General features: G+C 36.8%; 2 protein-coding genes across 8 annotated transcripts in view; one reads left to right on the top strand and one right to left on the bottom strand.

Annotated features, from left to right (window-relative positions):
- ITPRID2 (ITPR interacting domain containing 2) overlaps positions 1-10798 on the bottom strand; it is a 41046-nt gene extending 30248 nt beyond the window's left edge. The window contains exons 1-8 of one of the 2 annotated variants that reach the window (XM_045480406.1): positions 10236-10798; positions 9832-9877; positions 6808-6857; positions 5898-5954; positions 3554-3593; positions 3365-3463; positions 1975-2183; positions 467-1167 (exon numbers count right to left, since the gene is read on the bottom strand). In XM_045480406.1, coding sequence (XP_045336362.1) covers positions 467-1167; positions 1975-2183; positions 3365-3463; positions 3554-3593; positions 5898-5954; positions 6808-6857; positions 9832-9877; positions 10236-10446 — 1413 coding nt within the window. In that variant the 5' untranslated portion in view covers positions 10447-10798. The remainder of the gene's footprint in view (positions 1-466; positions 1168-1974; positions 2184-3364; positions 3464-3553; positions 3594-5897; positions 5955-6807; positions 6858-9831; positions 9878-10235) is intronic. The other variant, XM_045480407.1, reaches the window with a different exon arrangement.
- LOC123599167 overlaps positions 10385-19891 on the top strand; it is a 112278-nt gene continuing 102771 nt past the window's right edge. For 5 of the 6 annotated variants that reach the window (XR_006713015.1, XM_045480411.1, XM_045480408.1 and 2 more), the window contains exons 1-4: positions 10385-10495; positions 11025-11249; positions 14619-14689; positions 15547-15625. Coding sequence is in view for 5 of the 6 variants with exons in the window: in XM_045480411.1 (XP_045336367.1) it covers positions 11072-11249; positions 14619-14689; positions 15547-15625 (328 nt within the window). In the remaining variant the exon portion in view is untranslated. Of the gene's footprint in view, positions 10496-11024; positions 11250-14618; positions 14690-15546; positions 15626-19891 lie in introns of those variants that run through there. The other variant, XM_045480412.1, reaches the window with a different exon arrangement.

Here is a 19891-nt window from a genome sequence, read left to right as displayed (position 1 = left end):
CCTTATTCACACTTCACTTATCCTTTCCACTAAGATACTTTGCAAAAAGTTTGCCCAAAGATACATAGCAATTTAGCAGCAAAAAAAAAACTCAAACTCCTGTTTGCTTTCAGAGCCTATATTTTTAACTATTATGCAACACTGATTGTAATTTAAATATATTCTCAAGGGTTTTCTCAAGGCATCAAAATCTTAAACTGAGAGAGAAAGGGGATAAAAGTTCAAGTATCAGCAGTAAATGACAGAGGATGCAGAGGAGCTGATGAAGTAACTGTCTCATTACCCCGGCAATGGACGGTCCTGTGACCAATTCTTAGTTTGTGAAGCACAGAACCAAAATTTGAAAACTCAAAATCAGAATGATTTTTTTTCTAGTATAAATCTATTAGCCACCACTCATAGACATGTTTTGTATTTTCTTTCCTAATTCATTATTTGAAACAGGTCTCAGTAATATTTTACCTACCTCTTCCATTTCAAAGGAGTCCTTCTGCTGTGCCATTATATTTCTTATGGATGGTATCGTCAGTGGTGCACATGGCTCTTTTTCAGGTGTGGACACATGGACACCCTTCAGCTCACTGCCATTTTCCAGCTCACTGTGGCTGGACATGCTGAAATCCTTAGCTAAGTCAGATTCTAGAATACCAGATTCCTCACCCAGTTTATTCTCATGGCTTTGGGTTTCTCCATTTTGTTCACTTTCAGTTTTTTGGTTAAAATTGCTATTTGCTACATCAGAAAGTCTATCAACGTCAGAATTCTCCATAACAGTTGCTGAACTACCTGATACTTCTTCTTTAACTGTAGCCAACATAGAAGATGAGTCTTTCTTTTTTACAATTTTTTGACATTTTTGATCATTTTTATTGCCACTTTCTTCCATCACCGAAACATTCGGAATCTTTCCTTTATCAGCTGCTGGGGAAGGACTACTACTTTCTCCTTTCTCTGTTTTATCAACACATAAATTTAGTTTTGATAGTGTTTTCATTAAACGATTTGCAGTGTTACTTCGGGTTAAAGGTGGAGGTGAGTCTGTCTCCTTGTTAGAAGTCACTGAGGACATACTTCCAATTCTCTGCAGGGGAGTCCCAGAGACTTGGGAATATAAAGAAGAAAATGCATTGGCCACAGTAGTAAGCACTTCGATTTGACGAAAACGGCCTACAAAAAGAAAAGGATGTTGATTTTATATATGTTTATATATGTATACATATATTAAACTATTACTACTTTTTAGTATGCCAAAAATCGAACTTAAATCACAAAGATTATAAAACCAAAACTTCTTTCCTTATCCAACACTTAAAGTTTCTCTACATTTACCAGGGAAAGGGAAGATTTTTCACTTTCAACAGCAGAAGTTATGTTTTAAGGATTCAAAAATTTATCTTTTATGATTTAAAACCAAAAAAAGCACGAAGTGTGACAATACTGAAGAGAAAAGAACAGCTATTGTTCCATAGCTTGATTCTATTTTTATGTCTGACTTAATTAAGACTCTTCCAAATGTTTTCCTATGGAGGGAGGATGGTAGGATTGGATTCACAGATCTCTTAAAGCTGTTCCAAAGACCATCTGAGGATCCCTATTTTGGAACTTCTGTTCAACAGAGAAAAATAAGCAAAGATATAATATAAATAAAAATTATCAAGTTAGCTATGCTATTTTATATTTATAGAAAATGCCTAAAATTGACTGACTTCAGTTAACAGTAACAAGCCTCTGCCCTATTTCTTTCCTTTTTGAACATCAGCAATCTGGAGGGAAGTTTAAGAAAAGTACAAGGTTTCATACGTCAGTTATGGTAACATGTAAGTCAAGAATGAAGAGAGGGAAAAGTTAACTTTTAGTAAAACAGCTATTGTGTTAACCTCAATAATTAAGTTCCTAGTGCTATTCCTAAAACTTAGCAAGGTTTTAAAAAAATAAGACCATTTCACTGTGGATGCTAATATTTAAAAACCTTACTTGTTAAAGCGTAATTTGGATTTTCTACTTCCATCCGTTGCATTTGAGCACTCAAAAATACTTTAATATCTATCCCTCTGGCAAATGATGATGAATTAAAAAATCTGGAGGGGATTTTGGAAGCAATATCTGGTTCATCTCGCCCAAATCCAAGATTATAAAGAATTTCTTCAGGATCTTCTTCGTAAAGTTCCAACAATTCTGAAACACTACAAGAAAAAAAAAAAAGAAACATCAAGATATAAAATAAGTTTATAGTCCACATCACATTATAAAAAAGAGCTTCTGCTCTTTACACCATTATTATTTATTTCTTCATACATTGTGTACTAAATGTGATATATTACTCTTAAAAAGAGTCTATTCTTTCAAACTGTTACTATTGGAAAAAAGAGCTAATCCCCAAGAAGACACTCAATAAGACTCCCTAAATGACTCCTCACCTTATATTTTTTGTCATTTTAAGAGAGTCCTAGCAAAGCAGCTAAAACAATTAGAGAACAGGTGAGGGAGAATAAGGAATAAACAGATGAAGGAAAAGATGGAAAGGGAAAATATACTGGGAAGTTGGTAGCACAGGACATTCTGCAGAACTCGAGCTTTTCTGCTGTCTTTGGCTGTCACTGAAGATGCAACACAGGTAACAAGCTGAACTCAGAAAAGTGAGGGAGGAGCTTACTTTCAAATTTTCTCTAACCACTTTCACTCAGGAAGTAGGAGGAGTAAGGTATGGAGAGAATGGGTTACTCAAAGGAAAATCTTGTTCTCATTCGATTGGGAATTAAACATTTCTTATCTCTTCTTCCTCATACTAGTGATAATCCACCTTCTGAGACTCACTGAGGAAAACAGGAATGTTAGAGATGAAGCTTGAACAGAAGAAAATTTCAATTTGTTTCAGAGAAAATGCTCAGGTTCCAATACAATAAATTGGGTAACAATTTAAACTGGTTCCATGGGCACATGTACTTGCCTATTTCAATATATATTTTGAAGATCTTTGATTTAATATGTTGAAGATACATCTATGCTTAAATATCAAGCTTTAAATTAGAAAGGTTTATTCTGATTGTTATGTAAGAATAATTTAAGACCACACCCTCCCCCAAAATGGGAGAATTCTGGAAGAAGTTATTCCACTATGGAGTTCCGATTTCAAGTTGTTGATAGGGCTCAAAATACTCACTATAACAAGAATTCCAGCAGCATTATAAACACATCTGTTGCTTTTTATTTAATCTTAATTTAAAAAAAAGAAAAAAGCAATGAATGAAACATTTTGTATTCTTTTGATTTCATACTATCAAGCCAAATCCAAGACTGAAAAAACAGTAAAGAGTAGATTGCCTATAACACAATGTAACTGTAGTATAATTTCAGAATAAGTCACCTTGAGACTGTGCCACTACTTTTCCCAGATCCAGTGGAATTCATACTTCTCCCTTTCTGATGAAACTGCAGTCTTCTCTCTTTGGCCAAGATATTATTGCTATAAACAAAATTAGATTATATGAGACCTTATTTTCATAAATGTTCTTCATTTTTGAAAAGGAAGAGAATAAACACCACAGCTACCTACCAGTTTTCAATTTGAGTATCCGTTTCATGGAGGTGGTTGGCTACATGTATAAAGAATAAATGCAGAGCATAATTGTTAGTAGGACAGTAACTACTGTGATATAATCATCAAGAAAGCATATTAGCCAAATATTACAGCTAAATGCCTAATATCCCAAACTCATGTCTTGGTTCATTAAATCTAGATCATTAAAAGTAATATACAGATCGATACGAAGAGAATCAGTAGCTTCTAGATGGTGTTTTTGTTTGTTAGCAATGTAAAATTAACCACTTCCTTCATTGAATGTTTAAAATAAAAGCTATACAGATAGCCAATTAAATTTCTATGTTTAACAATTAAAAATAAATGGTAAGAAGATATACAGCATCTGTAGTAAATGTGTTTCTAATTATTAAATTTAAAAGATATTACTAAAGACCTTTCAAGAGCAAAAACATGACTTAACATTATTTAAGTGTGGCAACAGTATATATAAGTTTCTAAGGTGCTTTTTCAAAGGCTGAAAATTCATCCCAGTTACAACCAATTTTTCATGCACGTATTTTGAAAATTTCTACTCGTTTTAAAGTAAATTTTCTTTAAAAAATTGTTTTTAAACTTTATCCTAGATTTACAAGTCTTAAACAGGTAAGTATTGTTAAGTGTAGAGTCAGTTAAATTTACTGCACTGAACTTTTATAGGCAAATATAAAGAAGGAAAATAATTATAAACATATCTATTTCAGCACACCAGATTTTTTCTCACTTCTGATTTACAAAGTCATGGCAATTTGTTAGTTTGTTTGTACATCCACTCAGAAAGATGCCTAACACGTAATATTCAATAAATATTTACTGAATGAATGTAAATAATCTTGAAATAATTTTCAGTAAAACAACGTAATAGTTCCGTTCTTCTCTGAAACTTCCTTTTAGGTTCTGGTTTCCAGAAAAATCATTCAATATGGATGAACAAGCAGACGGAGGCAGTTTTTAGGGCAGTGAAAATACATTTATGATATGATAATGATAGATACATGGTATCATACATTTGTCCAAACCTACAGAATGTACACATGCAAGAGTGAAACCTAATGTAAACTGTGAACTTTGGGTAATTATGATGCCTCATTATGGGTTCATCACTTGTAACAAAAGTACCACTCTGGTAGGGGGCGCTGATTATTGGGAGGGCTATGCATATATGGAGGCAGGAAGTACAGGGATAATCTCTATACCTTCCTCTAAATTTTTCTGTAAACCTAAACCTGCTTTAAAAAAAAAAAAGTCTTAAAAAAATCCATATTGTGAAATTAAGGCAGATATCAAAAGTGCTATTTACTGTAACATCGAAATGCATTTTCAGTAAGGGGTTGGCAACATGCTCAACTGTACTAATTAGGAAGCGGTAAGTCTAAGCTCTTTACAGAGTTTATTCCTTGAAAGCACATTAACTTCAATAATAAAAACTAACATATTCACATATTCTAGAGTCTTAAATGTTAGAAGTAATATACATACAGATTGATTTAAAATAGCAAAAGATCAAGGTTATTACATTCAGTGGATAAATTCACCATTCATCAACTTATAATCTAAAAAGATTTAATAAAATCCTTAATTTCTTTTTGATAAAAAAGTACACATTAATAACCCAGCTGTACAACTACCAATAATCTTCAAATACCTGTAAAATAATAAAAATGTTTAATTCTACATTGTGGAAAATTTTACTATAAATCCACTGGAAAAGATGATACAATCTGTGAAAATTTAAACATGGTACGACACGCTTTTAAAATGTTAATGCAGTCTGGAATAGACATCAGCATAATGTTTTCTAATTAAATTCTAATAACTCTAATTTTGTTTTTGTTCTTCAGTGTTCTAACAATCTGGAAAGAGAGTAAGGGGGGTGGGGGAAAGAAGGGAGACACTTGAATGCAAGGAGACAGACAAGCCACAGCTGTAAGTCTGACATAAGGCTACCTCACATTAAAAATAAGCTTCAATTTAGTCTTCTCATGTATAAATATTTAAGTTTCCTTCCTTCTGCGGGACAATTCTTCCCTCAGTTCTATGACCATTGTTTGCCCCCAAACAGTTCCTTTAAGCAATTAAGTCCAAGGAAGACAAGGACATTCCACAACGATTTTTAGAGCCATTCCTACAGGTATCCTACAAGCTCTGACTAGATTATTAACATGTCAAAGGTTCTGTAAAATGTGTCTCAGCCATTTTCAAGACCTTTAACTTTGGCTGAGGACTGTAAACCTGCAAGCACTCAACCTTTTTTTTTTTTTTTTTTTTTTTTTTTAATTTTAAACCTGTATGAAAATGCAGTTCTTCCAAAAAAACTTACCTTCAGCTCCCAATGACAAATCATCTTCAAAACTGCCTCCATTTCTCACAAGCACACCTGAAAGAAACGTAAGATTCATTCTGGTGTTCTGTTCTTTTGGACTCACATATAAAATCGTAGTTTTAGCTAAAATTGACCAAACAAAATGCAAGCTACAATAAGGTATTTCAAACCTGAATATACTCATACATTATTCTGATTATATAATTTCAAAAAGCAAGTATAAGCTTTACTTTATCGCAAAGAAACCATGATCTGCATCAAGGTAAAATTGTTATAAGCCCTGATAGAAGTTATTCTATACTCACTATGTCTTTGAAAATACTCATTTAGCTAACATCGTATCCAAGAGTCTCAAGGAAAATCAGATCCCGGAGCAATCACTCCTTTTACCTCCCTTAATAGTCAGAAGCTCAAGCTAGATTTTTCTAATACTATAAGTGTTTTTTTTTTTTTTTTTTATATATATGCCTTGCCACTACCTGTACATTCTTGTTGTACTTTGAACTTTAGAACTGTGTCTCACACAGGTGGTAAAATTTCAGGTGTGGCAATTTCGGTTAATGTAATGTAAGCAAAGAAATGCTGTACTAAAGCTGACCCAGTTCACTCAATATCTTCCTTAAGTTTACATATTCTATTTCTGTATTTAATTAGTTTTCATAATATCTAACTGGATAATAAAAATATGAGTTTCACACTGTGTAAAGGTTTAGTGATTTTCTTAAAGTATTCACTGTTTTACGGTTCATGACAAGGTTTCTTTCTTTTGGTTTTTCTCTCAGAATGGTATAGCTTATAAAATGAACATCACTTTTATAATTTACATATGTATACTTTCACTCAAAGCAGTGAAATAAAGTAGGACCTTCACATAAAGAACAGATTTAGAAAGGCAACTTTCTCTTACCCTTGAGTGTATTACTGCTTTGCTCATCCAGTGAGGCTCCCAAAGGGGTACTGAAACCACATAAACATATAAACTTCAGTCTTGAAAAGCTGTCTGGAGAGTTGTCACTGCACAACTTTACACTTAAAAGGTCATAGCCAGCAAGCTTCTAATCACATTTAACTATCCTCCCCAAACACAAAAAGAATGCAAGAGTATTACATAAGTAATATCCTCCTAACTAAGCAAATACCTATCCTCAAGTCAGTTCACCAGGAATGATTTAATCACACATCTGATCTGCCAGCAATTAAGAACAAGAATTATAATTACAAATGATATGAATTAGCATTTTCTTTACAAAAACAGAAAAAGAGAATGTCAACACGCATTAAAAAAATGTCTGCTCCCCTCAATCCCTTCCCTAGAAACAGGAAACAGAATTAAAAGAAAACAAATCTTTATCTAAATAAAATGGAAAAGTCAGGGTCTAGTGAGAAGTAAGGTTCAACAGTTTTTTAAACCTCATCTGTTAAATCTATCGCCAGCATTTTAGAGCATCAATTAGTGCCTCCCTTAACCCCAACTACTATCTTTTTTGGTCTAACGGAGAAACTTGAGATTATTTTTTTCTGCTTTGAAACTGTAAAATACATATATCTTCATTCAACTCTGTAAACTAAAAAGCTGGCTTGAGAATCAACCTTAAGAACCAGCCATTGCTAAAATTCCTACACATTCTTCCCGTTCAAATGCAGATAACTTAGAAATCTTTTTTCAATGTGAAAATGTTTTTCACTTCTGTCTAAAAACTGAATTATATTAAGAAATGTTTTATTTTGAATGTTCTGTTTTATGATATAAACCTTTCATCAGTAACAATTTATATCTCTTACAAATTCACATCAGTCATGGAATCAATCATAAAAATATCAGTCTAAAAAAATTTATTATTGAAATGGCAATTTAATGTTAAAACTTTCTGCAAGCAAATACACAGGCAATGGTAGTTCTTCGAAAATTAGTGCTTTTGAAATGTTAAAGAATCACAACTACCATGAAAACAATAAAAAACTGAGCCAAGTTTTTACATATATTTTAATGAAACTTGAATTTATGCCTCTATAAAGTCCTTCTTTCTTGATGGCTACTTTCTTAGGATAAAACACTGTATTACTCCTGCAGATGTCTCTGCTGGTCTATGCACTAACAGAAAATGGCAAATAAAGAGACTGTAACTGCCATTCTCCTTCAGAAACAAGTTTCTCACTCTTATAACTGCTTTCTTCTAAACTCGTTCAAAAACTATCCTTTCTTAGATGTTAATCCAAGCAATTATTTCCACGTAGCAAAAAAAAAAAAAAAAAAAAAAAAAAAAGATTATCAAAGACCCCTACACCCTTTAAGGAACAACAAATGGAATCTTTATTCAGAATATGGACAGCAATACAAAAATAAATAAATAAGAATGTATCCAGGGGAAAAAGCCAGCTTTAGATCATTTGTAAATACTGTATACAAAGTAGGTAAATGCCCAACTTTGAAAAACCTGTTAGAGAAAAAAACCCTAGAGTTGCATATGTCCTAGCAGTCAAATCTGCAATAATACAGCTAGCATTACAAGGCTATTTGTTCCAGCTTTCCCAGGTACAAATGAATGTCCCTTTTGTACAGAATAGATGCAACTGTAGGGAACAAGAAGGAAACCTATGCAGGAAACCTAAGAGGGAAGGAGCAGCAGACCAAAGAATCTGCCTACATAAGACCAGCAACAAAACTTGAAATTTTCGGAGATGGTATGTCTGATGAATAACATTTGCCTACCGCATTTACCTTACAAGATAAACTTACTTATTTACTGTCTACTTGATGTGATCTTTTATATAATCTTAATTCCTATACATCATAAAATAATGTGATTTTTCACTTGCCATTAAACTTTCTTTTTTCCTTTTTCGGTGTATCTTTAGAAAGACAGACCATATATTTCACCGTATCTCAAAGAGTCAAAGATACTCCTAAATAAGAGTATTTATTCATCATTACTCAAAAATCCAGGTAATTCATTAAAACAGGATATCAACAGAGTAGTGGCCAATATTTTATCTGTGCTTAGGGAAGAAAAATAAACTGGCATATATGAAAATCGCTTCTCCTTCCCCCCCAAAACACTTCCCTACCTCTGGTATACTTGAACAAAAGATTAAGAAAAGCCCAAAATGAGATGGCAGAAATATGTGCAGAAGCAAACAACTTAACCAAAGTTAAAAAGCAACATTCTTCATATGATATTCTACAAGTAGAAAATAAATAGAAAAAAATTAAAATAGATAACAAGCTTTTTTACTGTAGTAAGATTTACTTGCAAAATGATCTATCTCCCCTTGTACTTTATCAACCAGATTGGTACCAGTTGCCAAAGTATGCAATTAAACAGATTTATGCCGTTTGAATGCCTTCAAAGCTCTCTATGTCCCTTCAGTGCATTCCAGTGCCGTCTGACAAATGCGTGCCCAAGGAGTAAACTACAAGAAAAAAAGTTAGCTGGTTTTATAGCTATCCAAATAGAATTAAGGCACAGAAATAAAATTAAGGCCAGTTAAATTGTTAAGTAAATTAAATTCATCTAAAACACATTTGAAAGGGAAATCATTTCATGCCAGATATACAGATGTCAAAACAAAAGCAAAGTAAAATACCGTGTGAAATGTGAAAATCCTTTCGAATAAAAACAAGGCAAGCATATAACGAGGCAAGGCATGATTATTTGTTTTAGGTCTCTGCTCTCCGATGCTAACATCACGCAAGGGGGGCTGAAGTCCTAACAACTGTAAAGTCAACACGGTCACCAAATAATCAGCGGTCACAGTACTTCCATTTCTAATCTTTCAAAGGAGGAAGCTATCCGCCGGCTCACTTTCCGGTTTATAGCTCACACCGCCATGGGACCCACAGGGACTGCGGCCCGAGTGACTCTGCTCCACTCGGGAGGGCCATCTCCGCGTATCTCCCTCTGGGATGCGAGAGGCGAAAGCGAGGACTCACCGGCAGTCCTTGAGCCATATCGCGATCTTCTCGTTGGGCACGTTTCCTGCGGGGCAGAGTGAGGGGACAGCGTGGTTACCGACCCCTGGGGGACTCCGACGTCGGGGTCAACCTGGACGCTCCCATGTAGGAAAATCTACCGGGGGTAATATGTAGCCTAAGCAACACGTCCCAGTGTCCATCTAAAGGAAAACGAGATGGCACCGGGGTGTCTATGCTGACTCTGGAGACGCCTTGTCAAGGGCGCGCATTTAAAGGTCCCAAGTGTCCCCTCTCCCCCGGCCTGCCCGCAGGATCTGCCAGAACTTAGAGCAGTTGCCCAGAGCGCACGAGACTTTCCCCCGCCCGCCAGCCTGCACTTCCCCGAGTCCCCCGCCCGCCGCGGCACGGCTGGGCGCACAGACCTCTCCCCGGGGCCGCCGGCAGCTTCGCGCCCGGGAGGTCCTCCTCGTCGTCCTCGTCCTCGTCCTGCGTCGTCGCTTCTGTGGACAGGTCCTCCGTTTCCGACGCCTGCCAGGAGCCGCGGCACTTGGCCCAGGCCTTCCTCCTGCGACTCGCCACTTGCCACTCCAGTTCCTCCTCCGCCTCCGCCGACGCCACCAGGGGCCGGTCCATGGCCGCACCGGGAGCTCCGCTGCCCTAGTCGGAGCCTGCTTGAGACACGGTGGCGGCGGGACCCCCGCCCCTGCTGTCAGCGCCCAGCCGGGCTGGGGGGCCCCCGGGAAGCGGGAGCGGGCGCGGGAGGGGGCGGAGGAGGAGAAGAAGGAGAAGAAGGAGGAGGAGGAGGAGGAGGAGGGGACGGGAGGGAGGGAGGGAAGAAAGGGGAGGGAGGGGGCAGAGGGCCGGCGCTTCACATGAAGCCGGCCCGGCGCGGCGCGGGAGCGCTAGTGGCCCGAGCGAGCGCGGCAGAGAACGAGCGCCGGCCGGCCCCCTGGCCCCGCTCCCCGCCCCCCGCCTCCCGCCTCCCGCCTCCGCCCGACGCGCCGGAGGCCCGGCCGGCCGCGGCGTGTCTGCGCGCCCCTCCCTCGGCGGCGTCCCACGCCCCCTTCCGGCCGGGGGCGCGCGGGGCGGAGCGCGGGGCGGCGGCGCGGACTAGGGCGTTGGGTTCCTGTGAGGTGGCCCGCGGAGTGGGCGAGATTTGTTTGCTTGTTTGTTTGGTAGCAATCTTTGTTTCCTGTCAACTTCTCTCACAGAAAAAATGTAGAAAGGCCAACTGCCCGTCTTCACCGCGTCAAAACAAATGTCTGGTTGGGCTCGCCGAGTTACTGTTGTTGGCGAAGTCCAAGGAATTGAGGATGAAGATGAAAGAAAAGAGCCTCCTAATTGGTATTTGTCAAAATGTCAAACCTGGAAAAGACCAAACTTCGTGAAGTGCTACTTTCGTGCCTTAAGACAGTTATTTATCGTGGTTGTGTTATGTATGAAAACGAATTGAGAATGTTTAATCTGGAGATTCCACATTGACGTTGGACGTGGAGAGATGAAAGATAGAGGTTGATGTCAAGATTCAGAACTATTTTAAAAATGCATTTGGGCATTCTCCCCCTTTTAAAATCTCATTAGCATACAGACTATAAAATCCTGTTGAAATCACACACATGTGTGGTTTATCACATGTTTATCAATACCTACAAAATCCTATCCAAAATCCAGACTAACTTTCCAGAACCACCATTATATTCTGGGTCTAGGTAGAGGTACTGTGAAAATACAAGGGGAGCTAGAACAGTGATACTAGAATCTCATCGGCTTGAAATTTCATTATTATTCTTTCCCTGAATCTTAAAGACTTTTCAGCCTTCAAGAGTCCTATAGCAAAATGCAGCTAACAGTTTAATGGCCCTTCAGAATAGGCTAGGGCCTAGCTGCCTGTAGGAAAGGTAAGCAAGAGAGAGAGAGGGAAGTAGCTGGAGAAGAGACGCTGAAAGGGGTGGTCAAAAGCCACACAGAACAAAATATACTGTCTTTACAGTTCCATGCAGGGCCCTAACAGACCCCACCCTACTCATCTGGGGCTTCCAGCTTCAACTCCATTATCTCCACGTGCTGTTTGCTGACTCTATGTCCTTGCCTCTCAATTTACTCCTGTTCTTTTCTCTCCAATACCTTTATGAACTTCAAGATACACCTGAGCCAGAACTTTTCCTCAACCATATCTTTCCACCACTTCTGGTCATATCTCTCCCATGATGCCCTGATTCACAACTGAATGTCTGGATCACTTATTTTAAGACTGAATTGTGGAGTAATATGACTGGCCTTTGAGGGTATGTTTGACTTCCCAGCCAGATTGGAGGGTAAACCGTGAGAGATTAAAGAACATTCTGTATTCCTCTTGTACCCCTTACACTTTTAGTACAGAGGACTGATGACTTTTCTTGAGGTAAATTTTTCTGTTCTTTATGTTCTTCAGCATGGACAGACAAATGGATAAAGTATTTGCTTTACATTGTTTCTCTAAGGCCTATTATTTTTTATTTAGTTTTGTTGTTTAATACTTTTAAACAACAAAGAACTTTTGAGAAAGGCAATAGTGAAGTATATTTTATATTTAAAAACCAGGGGCACCTGGGTGGCTCAGTCGGTTAAGTTTTGGTCTCTTGATTTTGACTCAGGTCATCTCGCAGTTGATGAGTTCCGGGAGCTGAGCCCCACATTGGGATTCTCTCTCTGTCTCTCTGTTTCGGTCTCTCTCTCTCTCTGCCCCTCAAATACATAAAAATTTAAAAAAATAAAAATAAAAGCCAACCACCAGAATCAAGCTATAAAGAAAGGAGGGGGAAATGCCAGCAGGTAGCATTAGAATAGAATACAGAAATTGCTTAAAATCTAATAGCGCAATCGTATGTTTTCTTCTACATGATCATTTTTAATGTAATATGTTGAGGGTACAGAAGTAGTAGAGAAGGAAATCCTTGAAACAGCAAGCTATTTTGAACTGTGAAGGGTTTTAATTGTATTCTCAACTTTGAGATATTAAAAAATGCCCAAGGTGTTTCCTTTATTCAGTGAGGAATGCCATGTTACACACGAGGAGAATCTATTTGCTTCTTCAAGGATTTTTTTCCCAACAAGTACTATATTGTTGACCAACTGCATATCCCCATTACAGAAGCTCTCCATAAGGAGTAATGTCTGGTTCACTGATACTTGCAAGGTAGTGAAATAAACAAATTTAAGTTAGATGTGGATAATTCCATCCAGCAAGTTGTAGTGGAAACAGTAGGGTCTTGAGTGTCAGATTGAAGTTTGAAATCTGTTTATCTTTCTAGTTTTATGGCCTAAGGCAAAACAGATAATATCTTTGGCCATCACATTCCTCATCTGTGAAATAGCAATCATGATAACTGCCTTCCCAAACTGATGTGAGCATCACATGGAATCACATGGAAGTAGGCGCTCAGGATAGCTGCTGGAATTGTTATATTGCAGAAGGCAAAAATCAATGTTATAATAGAAGGATTATTCTTATACCGTTAAGTGACATCTATCCTCATGTGTATGCAGATGAATTTTAAAAATCTCATAAATTCGGGCTAGGACAGAAAACCTATTCTGGTTAGACACTTTTTTTTTTTTTTTTTAATTTTTTTTTCAACGTTTATTTATTTTTGGGACAGAGAGAGACAGAGCATGAACGGGGGAGGGGCAGCGAGAGAGGGAGACACAGAATCGGAAACAGGCTCCAGGCTCTGAGCCATCAGCCCAGAGCCTGACGCGGGGCTCGAACTCACGGACCGCGAGATCGTGACCTGGCTGAAGTCGGACGCTTAACCGACTGCGCCACCCAGGCGCCCCTGGTTAGACACTTTTAAATGGAAAAGCTTATCTCTAGAAATGAAACATCATGCTCAGTTTAATTACTTTAGTTATTTTTTTACTCTTCCAGACCTTAACACATGCCTCGAAATTACTAAGCAAGATTTACTATTGAGTAAGCTAAAGCATCTTGTTCTAGTTATTGTTTGTTCAAGAATATTTATGTAATCAATATTTTATTTTATGCCTCAAAATCTTGATACAGACTCTGATCAGAAAGTGGTAGCATTGCAGTTTACCAAATTTTCACCCCTTATTAAGACAAAAGGAAGTTGGGAGGTGTAAGCTAAGTAGAATTGCAGGTTAAATAAACAAAGCAGCATTATATATTTCAAAGGAGTACATGGAGAACAGAATTCCGTATGAAATAAGTTTAGAAAACACTGTATATTATATTCCCACCTCTCCCACCCAACCCAGTCACAATGAATGTAAGAGACTTGAGAAGTAAGTTCTCAAGGCTTATTAAGGAAAAAAAAAAAAAAAAAAAAAAAAAAAAACCTGTTTAACTTTGTTTAACCCAGTATTTCTAAAATTCATTTCAACATGAAATATTTTGGGCTCACTCAGTATAGCTACTAACATTTCCAGGGATACTTAGTGGAATAATTTACACTAAGGTAAAAGAGGATGAAAGGAAAATATTACTCAACAAATGAGTTCTTTGAAAATTTTCAAAGTATTATTTACAAACCATACAAATGAACTATGAGGAAAGGTGGTTAGTCTGATTTAAGATTGTTTTTTTTTATATATTTGAGTCATTATTAATCATTACAGTATTTCTAGTTGTGTATATTTTAAAGTGATAAAATTCATTTATATAGTCTATAACTTGAACCTATTATTCTTAGGGTTTTTCCACATTAGCAAAAATTAAGGGATTATTATGCTAGTTCATTGTCCTCATGAGTAAGCATTAATACAGCGTAACAATCTGCTATTTTTATTTCCCTTATTTTCTCAAGTACACACCAGAGAGAGAAGCAGGTGTTTATACCACTGGAACTTTGCCTTGCAGATTATTTACAAAATCTTGGTAAGTTTACATGCTTTCTGATTTTGTGCATGTTGAAGACTTGTCATTTTATCATCCATTTCACTGTCCTCAGATCACCATTTCTTTTTGCCACATACTGCTAAATTTACCCTCTCCATGGTAAAACCTGGTAGATAGCTTGTTTTCTTTTCAGTGGCTCAATTCTTTGGTGTTTCTGAGCAACAGGTAAAAATAGCTCATCTATTCTTCATTAACAATTGACTGAAGCAAGATTATATAACAGAATAAACTTTATTTGGTCTGTTTCATGAATTCATGAAAGTTTAGATCAGTTCTTTTTTTTTCTTTTCAGTCCTGCCCTAAAATATTGTTTTTAAAGGTCCCTGACATTTTGAATCATAAAAGCTTTTCAAGAGGTACATCTATTGATGTTGAATAATCAGTGCCACTTGGTATTAAACATTTTTATGCAGTACGCAAGAGGATGTCATTATTGCACTTCCCAGTTTTAACACTGTCCTATTATGTGATCAATGTATTGATAGACATTTTCTTCCTATTTTAAGATTAATTTCTAGCTTGTGTTATATATATGATTATTTCCTATTTGAAGCCACTTAGCACTTTAAAAAGTTTCACAATGCATGTATTTGGAATTATATGTTCACAGATAAATCTTCCTTTCACATTTTATGAGAATCAAAAGAAAGAGGTTGGTGGCTAGATGAACCGTATTTAATACTGATGTATCTTTAAGAACTTTAAATGGTACTGACCTCATAGACAACCGTCTTTCACACACACACACAATGTATTTTTTAAAAATAATTCTGATGTGTGCCTGAACTGCACTGCCTCTCCCACCACATTTCCCTTCTCTAATCTCCTTTCTGCAGCTCCTTCATGCCCATCTCAGAACAAACACAATCTGCATTCAGAACAGGACCGTTTACAAGTTCAATGGAGTTATTTTGGGTGAGTCATTGAAAACACAGTACAAAACCTTTCCTCACTCACCAGAAATGCATTTTTAAAATAAAGCCAAAGTGAACAAGGCTTGGCAAGTTTGAGGGTGGACAAAATGGGGAGAGAGCGGGGTTTCTGCCAGACTCAGACAGGATTTTGCTAAACCATTTTTGTCTGTTCCTTACATTCAACTCTACCAATTTCTCTTACCATCACTAACCAAAAAGTAGAAGATTGAGCAGGTAGGACATCAAAACAAGGACACTTCATATCAACCATATAGAGCAGAACCGGCAGATCCCTCTATCTTGGCGTCAGTTTTAAGTCGCCCTCTTTGTCATTCTTCAATTCAGAAGCTATAAGATATATCTGCTGAATAATCTCTTTATTCTAATTAAATCAATTTTGACAAATTAATAATAATTGTAGGCAATTTTTAGAAAGTTGTATATAAATTCAGTGTATAGTCCTTTAAAATTGCTTTTAAAATAAGTGAAGTTCCATGAGAGTTAATTAAACAATGAAATGTTAAAGGAAATAGAGCTACAGAGACAGAAAATAACAAGCTAGTTCCTAAGAAACTTTTGAAATTTAATTCATGTAATGAAAGTCTATTCAACGGCTTGATACATTTTAGATATTTAACAATCAGGTATTCAAGATTTATGAATCAGTGTAGATTCTTTCTCTATCTATATATTACTCACCCTTTATCCTGCAGAGAACTTTCTAGCAGAAATACAAGTAACTATTCTTCCACAACTTGGTACAAATCAGTTGAGGCTCACATCTCATGAATGAGGAGAAACCTGGAATCAAAAAAACATTCTTAAACATATAATGATAATTCAAAATTCCTTTGCTATAAAATTTGATAGTCCATAAAAGCCACCTTTAACACAGATTGATCCAGCAAGTAACTCTGTGGTAATTGACACACCCCATAGGTAGCCCTACAGTTAGAATTGTTCACAAAGGGTCTATCTGCAAGCTGTGGGGACAAGCCAGGTTCTACCAGATGGAATTATGCAAATGTTCTCCTTGAACTCCCTGCAAAAATTATCGGTTTCCACAAGTCGGGTGACAGTTGTTGGTTAACAGAATGAAAACTCTGTGTTTGAAAGTTCATCTGGCCTGTGAAAGCACTAGGGTCATAATAAACAAACACATATTTCCTGCTGTAGTTTAAGAACATCGCCAAGAACTCTGCTTTCCCACATTTGGGGAATTTTTTCCTTTTATTTTATGGTGAGGCGATTGTTTTTAAATTAAAAGATAAGTACTTATACAGCCTTCAAAGCTTACCTCAACCATCTAAGAATGATTTTTATCACATTTAGTTGCATTTAAATATAATCTACAAATGATCAAAAGTTAAAGTGACTACATATCTACTGATGGGGACCCAAAACTAAGAACTTCGCACAATCTTATTTCAAATCAAACAGAAACGTGAACCAAACCTCCATTAAAATTTCTTTGGAGCAGACAAGAAAGGTAGCATATTTGGCCTGGATTACATTAGCACTAAATCAAACAGCTTAAAGTTATATTTATTAATAGACTGTTATTAAATAAAAGAACTACAGGGTAAAGATCAACACACAGGTTGTTTTGGTTAATTTTTTAAAAATCCCCTGAGCCTGTATCTTTCCAATTTTTTTTTACTAGTCAGCCAAGTTGGCACCTTAAAACCTTTAAATACTGTAATTATAATAGTGCTGATATTCAATTTGGAGAAATGCTATTAAAAGAACAATTATTTCAGTGGACCCAAGGAAATAACAATGTGACAAATAGATACTTTTGATTGAGTACTTGCCTTGTGCCAGACACTCTACTTAGGGCTAGATTTATAGTGTCTCATTTAATACAACAACTATAAAAGCATTTGTATTATTCTCACTTTATAGTTAGGGAAACTGAGCTTCAGAGAGATTAGTACTTGCCCCAGGCTGTGTACTAGTAAGTGGCAGAGTGGAACCAGGATTTTCCCCTGCAAAGCCCATGCTCTCACCTAAGATATGTGACTGTCTCCTAGTACTCCAGGTCCACTGTTAAAGAAACATTAGTAATCACTTACTTTCCTCTGACTGAGGAGGTTCTTCACCTATAGAAGTGGGCAGAGGGGTCAGTATGACTCATAACTGGAAGGAATTCTACAGAGGCAGTTACCCTACAACAGCTCCCTCATTTTACAAAGGGAGAGAAAATGAGCTTGGAAACTTAAGAAGCCTGCCCAAGGTCAGACATTTAGTTAGTGACAGAATTAATTAGGACAAGAATCCATATCTCAAAAGCCCTACAAACATTGATAAAGGCAAAGGTAGAAAAACTGCTTTTATCTTATCAAATGTTCTGAAAAACTTGGAGAATATAAAAACAAAGATTTTAGTATGTAGGCTTCTTAAATTATCAGTAAATTTTTGAGTCCTTCTAGGATAACATCATATTCCCTGTTACATAAAAAAGCCCAAGACTTTAGCATCCCTGGGCCAGCCACATTCTTATACTCAGAGAACTTTCTCAAGAGGAATCACACAGATGATCAAGAAGAATTTTTGCTTCTCAACCTAAAATCTGGCCTTCCAAGTAAGCTTTAATTGCCCAATAGGAGACCTGAAGTTTTTAAGATTTCACTTTTCACCTAAGAACTATTTAAAATTCTATTTTGAAGAGAAACAATATTCAGAAAGATTTTCTGAAGGGTAAAATTCAATCACTTCTGGGGCACCTGGGTGGCTCAGTAGTTGAACATCTGACTTCAGCTCAGGTCATGATCTCAGATGAGTTCAAGCCCCACATTGGGCTGACTGCTGTCAGCAGGGAGCCTGCTTCAGATCCTCTGTTCCTCTCTTTCCACCTCTCCCCTATGTGCCTGAAGGCACATGCTTTCTCTCTCTCTCTCTCAAAAATAAATAAACATTAAAAAAATTCAACCACTACTGTGACTGATATATACTACATATGAGCATTTCAATATGTTAATATTTAGCCATGATTTAAAGCAGATCAGCAAAGAGCTGGGTGCTTTGATAATATCAAATGATTTCCAAAAAGTTGGTTTTCACAAAATCACTCTGATTTGTAAAATAGCATCTGCCTATATTGATTCTCAATATGAACAATGATGTGAAATGAGATGTGCTACTTCTAATAAGGAGTCTTCCCAGAACTTGTTAAGTACATCACCCTGCCTTCTCTTTAGGAGAACCTCAGAAGAAGTCTTTTTATAATATTTGTTCCAAGATGAGTTGAAATTACTGGGACATTTTATTTTAATCTCATGGGCACTGGGACTTGGATAACTAACAAAGTTTCTGTTTTTAACATTGGTTAGTAGAGAATTGAGAGCCAAATGTGTGGCTCACTCATGGTAGATGAGTAGGTCATCATGGTATGCATCCTAAACCTTATTCATACCTCTAACTTGTCCCCACCTTTTTTCTTCTTTTACTTCCATTTTTTTCTCAAAATAATATTTTATAACTTTTATATTCCTTTTATGCACCATGACAAGGAATAGCTAAATATGTAAGAATATTATGCAAAATTATTTTTACTATACAAATATTTATATCCATAGGGGAATGTTAGGAGTGAAACAAAGATGTTCCATTACCATGACAATATTATAGCTAACTTTTTTCCTTTATTTTCCAAACATTTTGAAATTGTATTTACAATTTAGGGAGGAAAACATTATTTGAACTTTGAAAACTCTCGCTATTTACTCCAGAGATAGAAGAAGTATGGGAAATATTTGCATGACCCCTCACAATGTGTACTTCAGTTGATTATGTTAAGGCAAGTGAGAAACTATCATAAAGTGAGGTTGGAATGGTAAGTGACAGCCAAATTTCAAAGGCCTCGGAGTGCTATTCTAAGACTATCTTACTGCAATCTTAGAACAGAAGTTGAAAGCAACTTCCAGTTTTTAACTAAAGTGCTTTATTGAAAGATAACTAGTAACTATATAGCAGAAAGAGTCAGGCATGGAAGTTGTTAGGCAAGGAAGCCAATTAGGAGGCTTATATGTATGGGGCCTGGGGACAGGGAGGTTAATAAAAATTCAAGTTATACTGAGGGAAATAGGGGATGCAATCAGATTTGACAAACTACGAAATGGGTGGGAAGGAAGAAACAGAATGATCTTCAAGGTTTGTTTTCCACTGCAGGTGCATGGATAGGTATTGGTGTCATTCAACCTAATAAAGAATTTAGGAGAATCGGGTATTTGGTACTAATGTGTTTAGAAGTGAGAGAAAAAGAGGA

Source organism: Leopardus geoffroyi, chromosome C1 (genome assembly GCF_018350155.1).
Source record: "Leopardus geoffroyi isolate Oge1 chromosome C1, O.geoffroyi_Oge1_pat1.0, whole genome shotgun sequence".
Taxonomy (NCBI): Eukaryota; Metazoa; Chordata; class Mammalia; order Carnivora; family Felidae; genus Leopardus; species Leopardus geoffroyi.
This window is presented reverse-complemented; position numbering and strand designations above follow the sequence as displayed.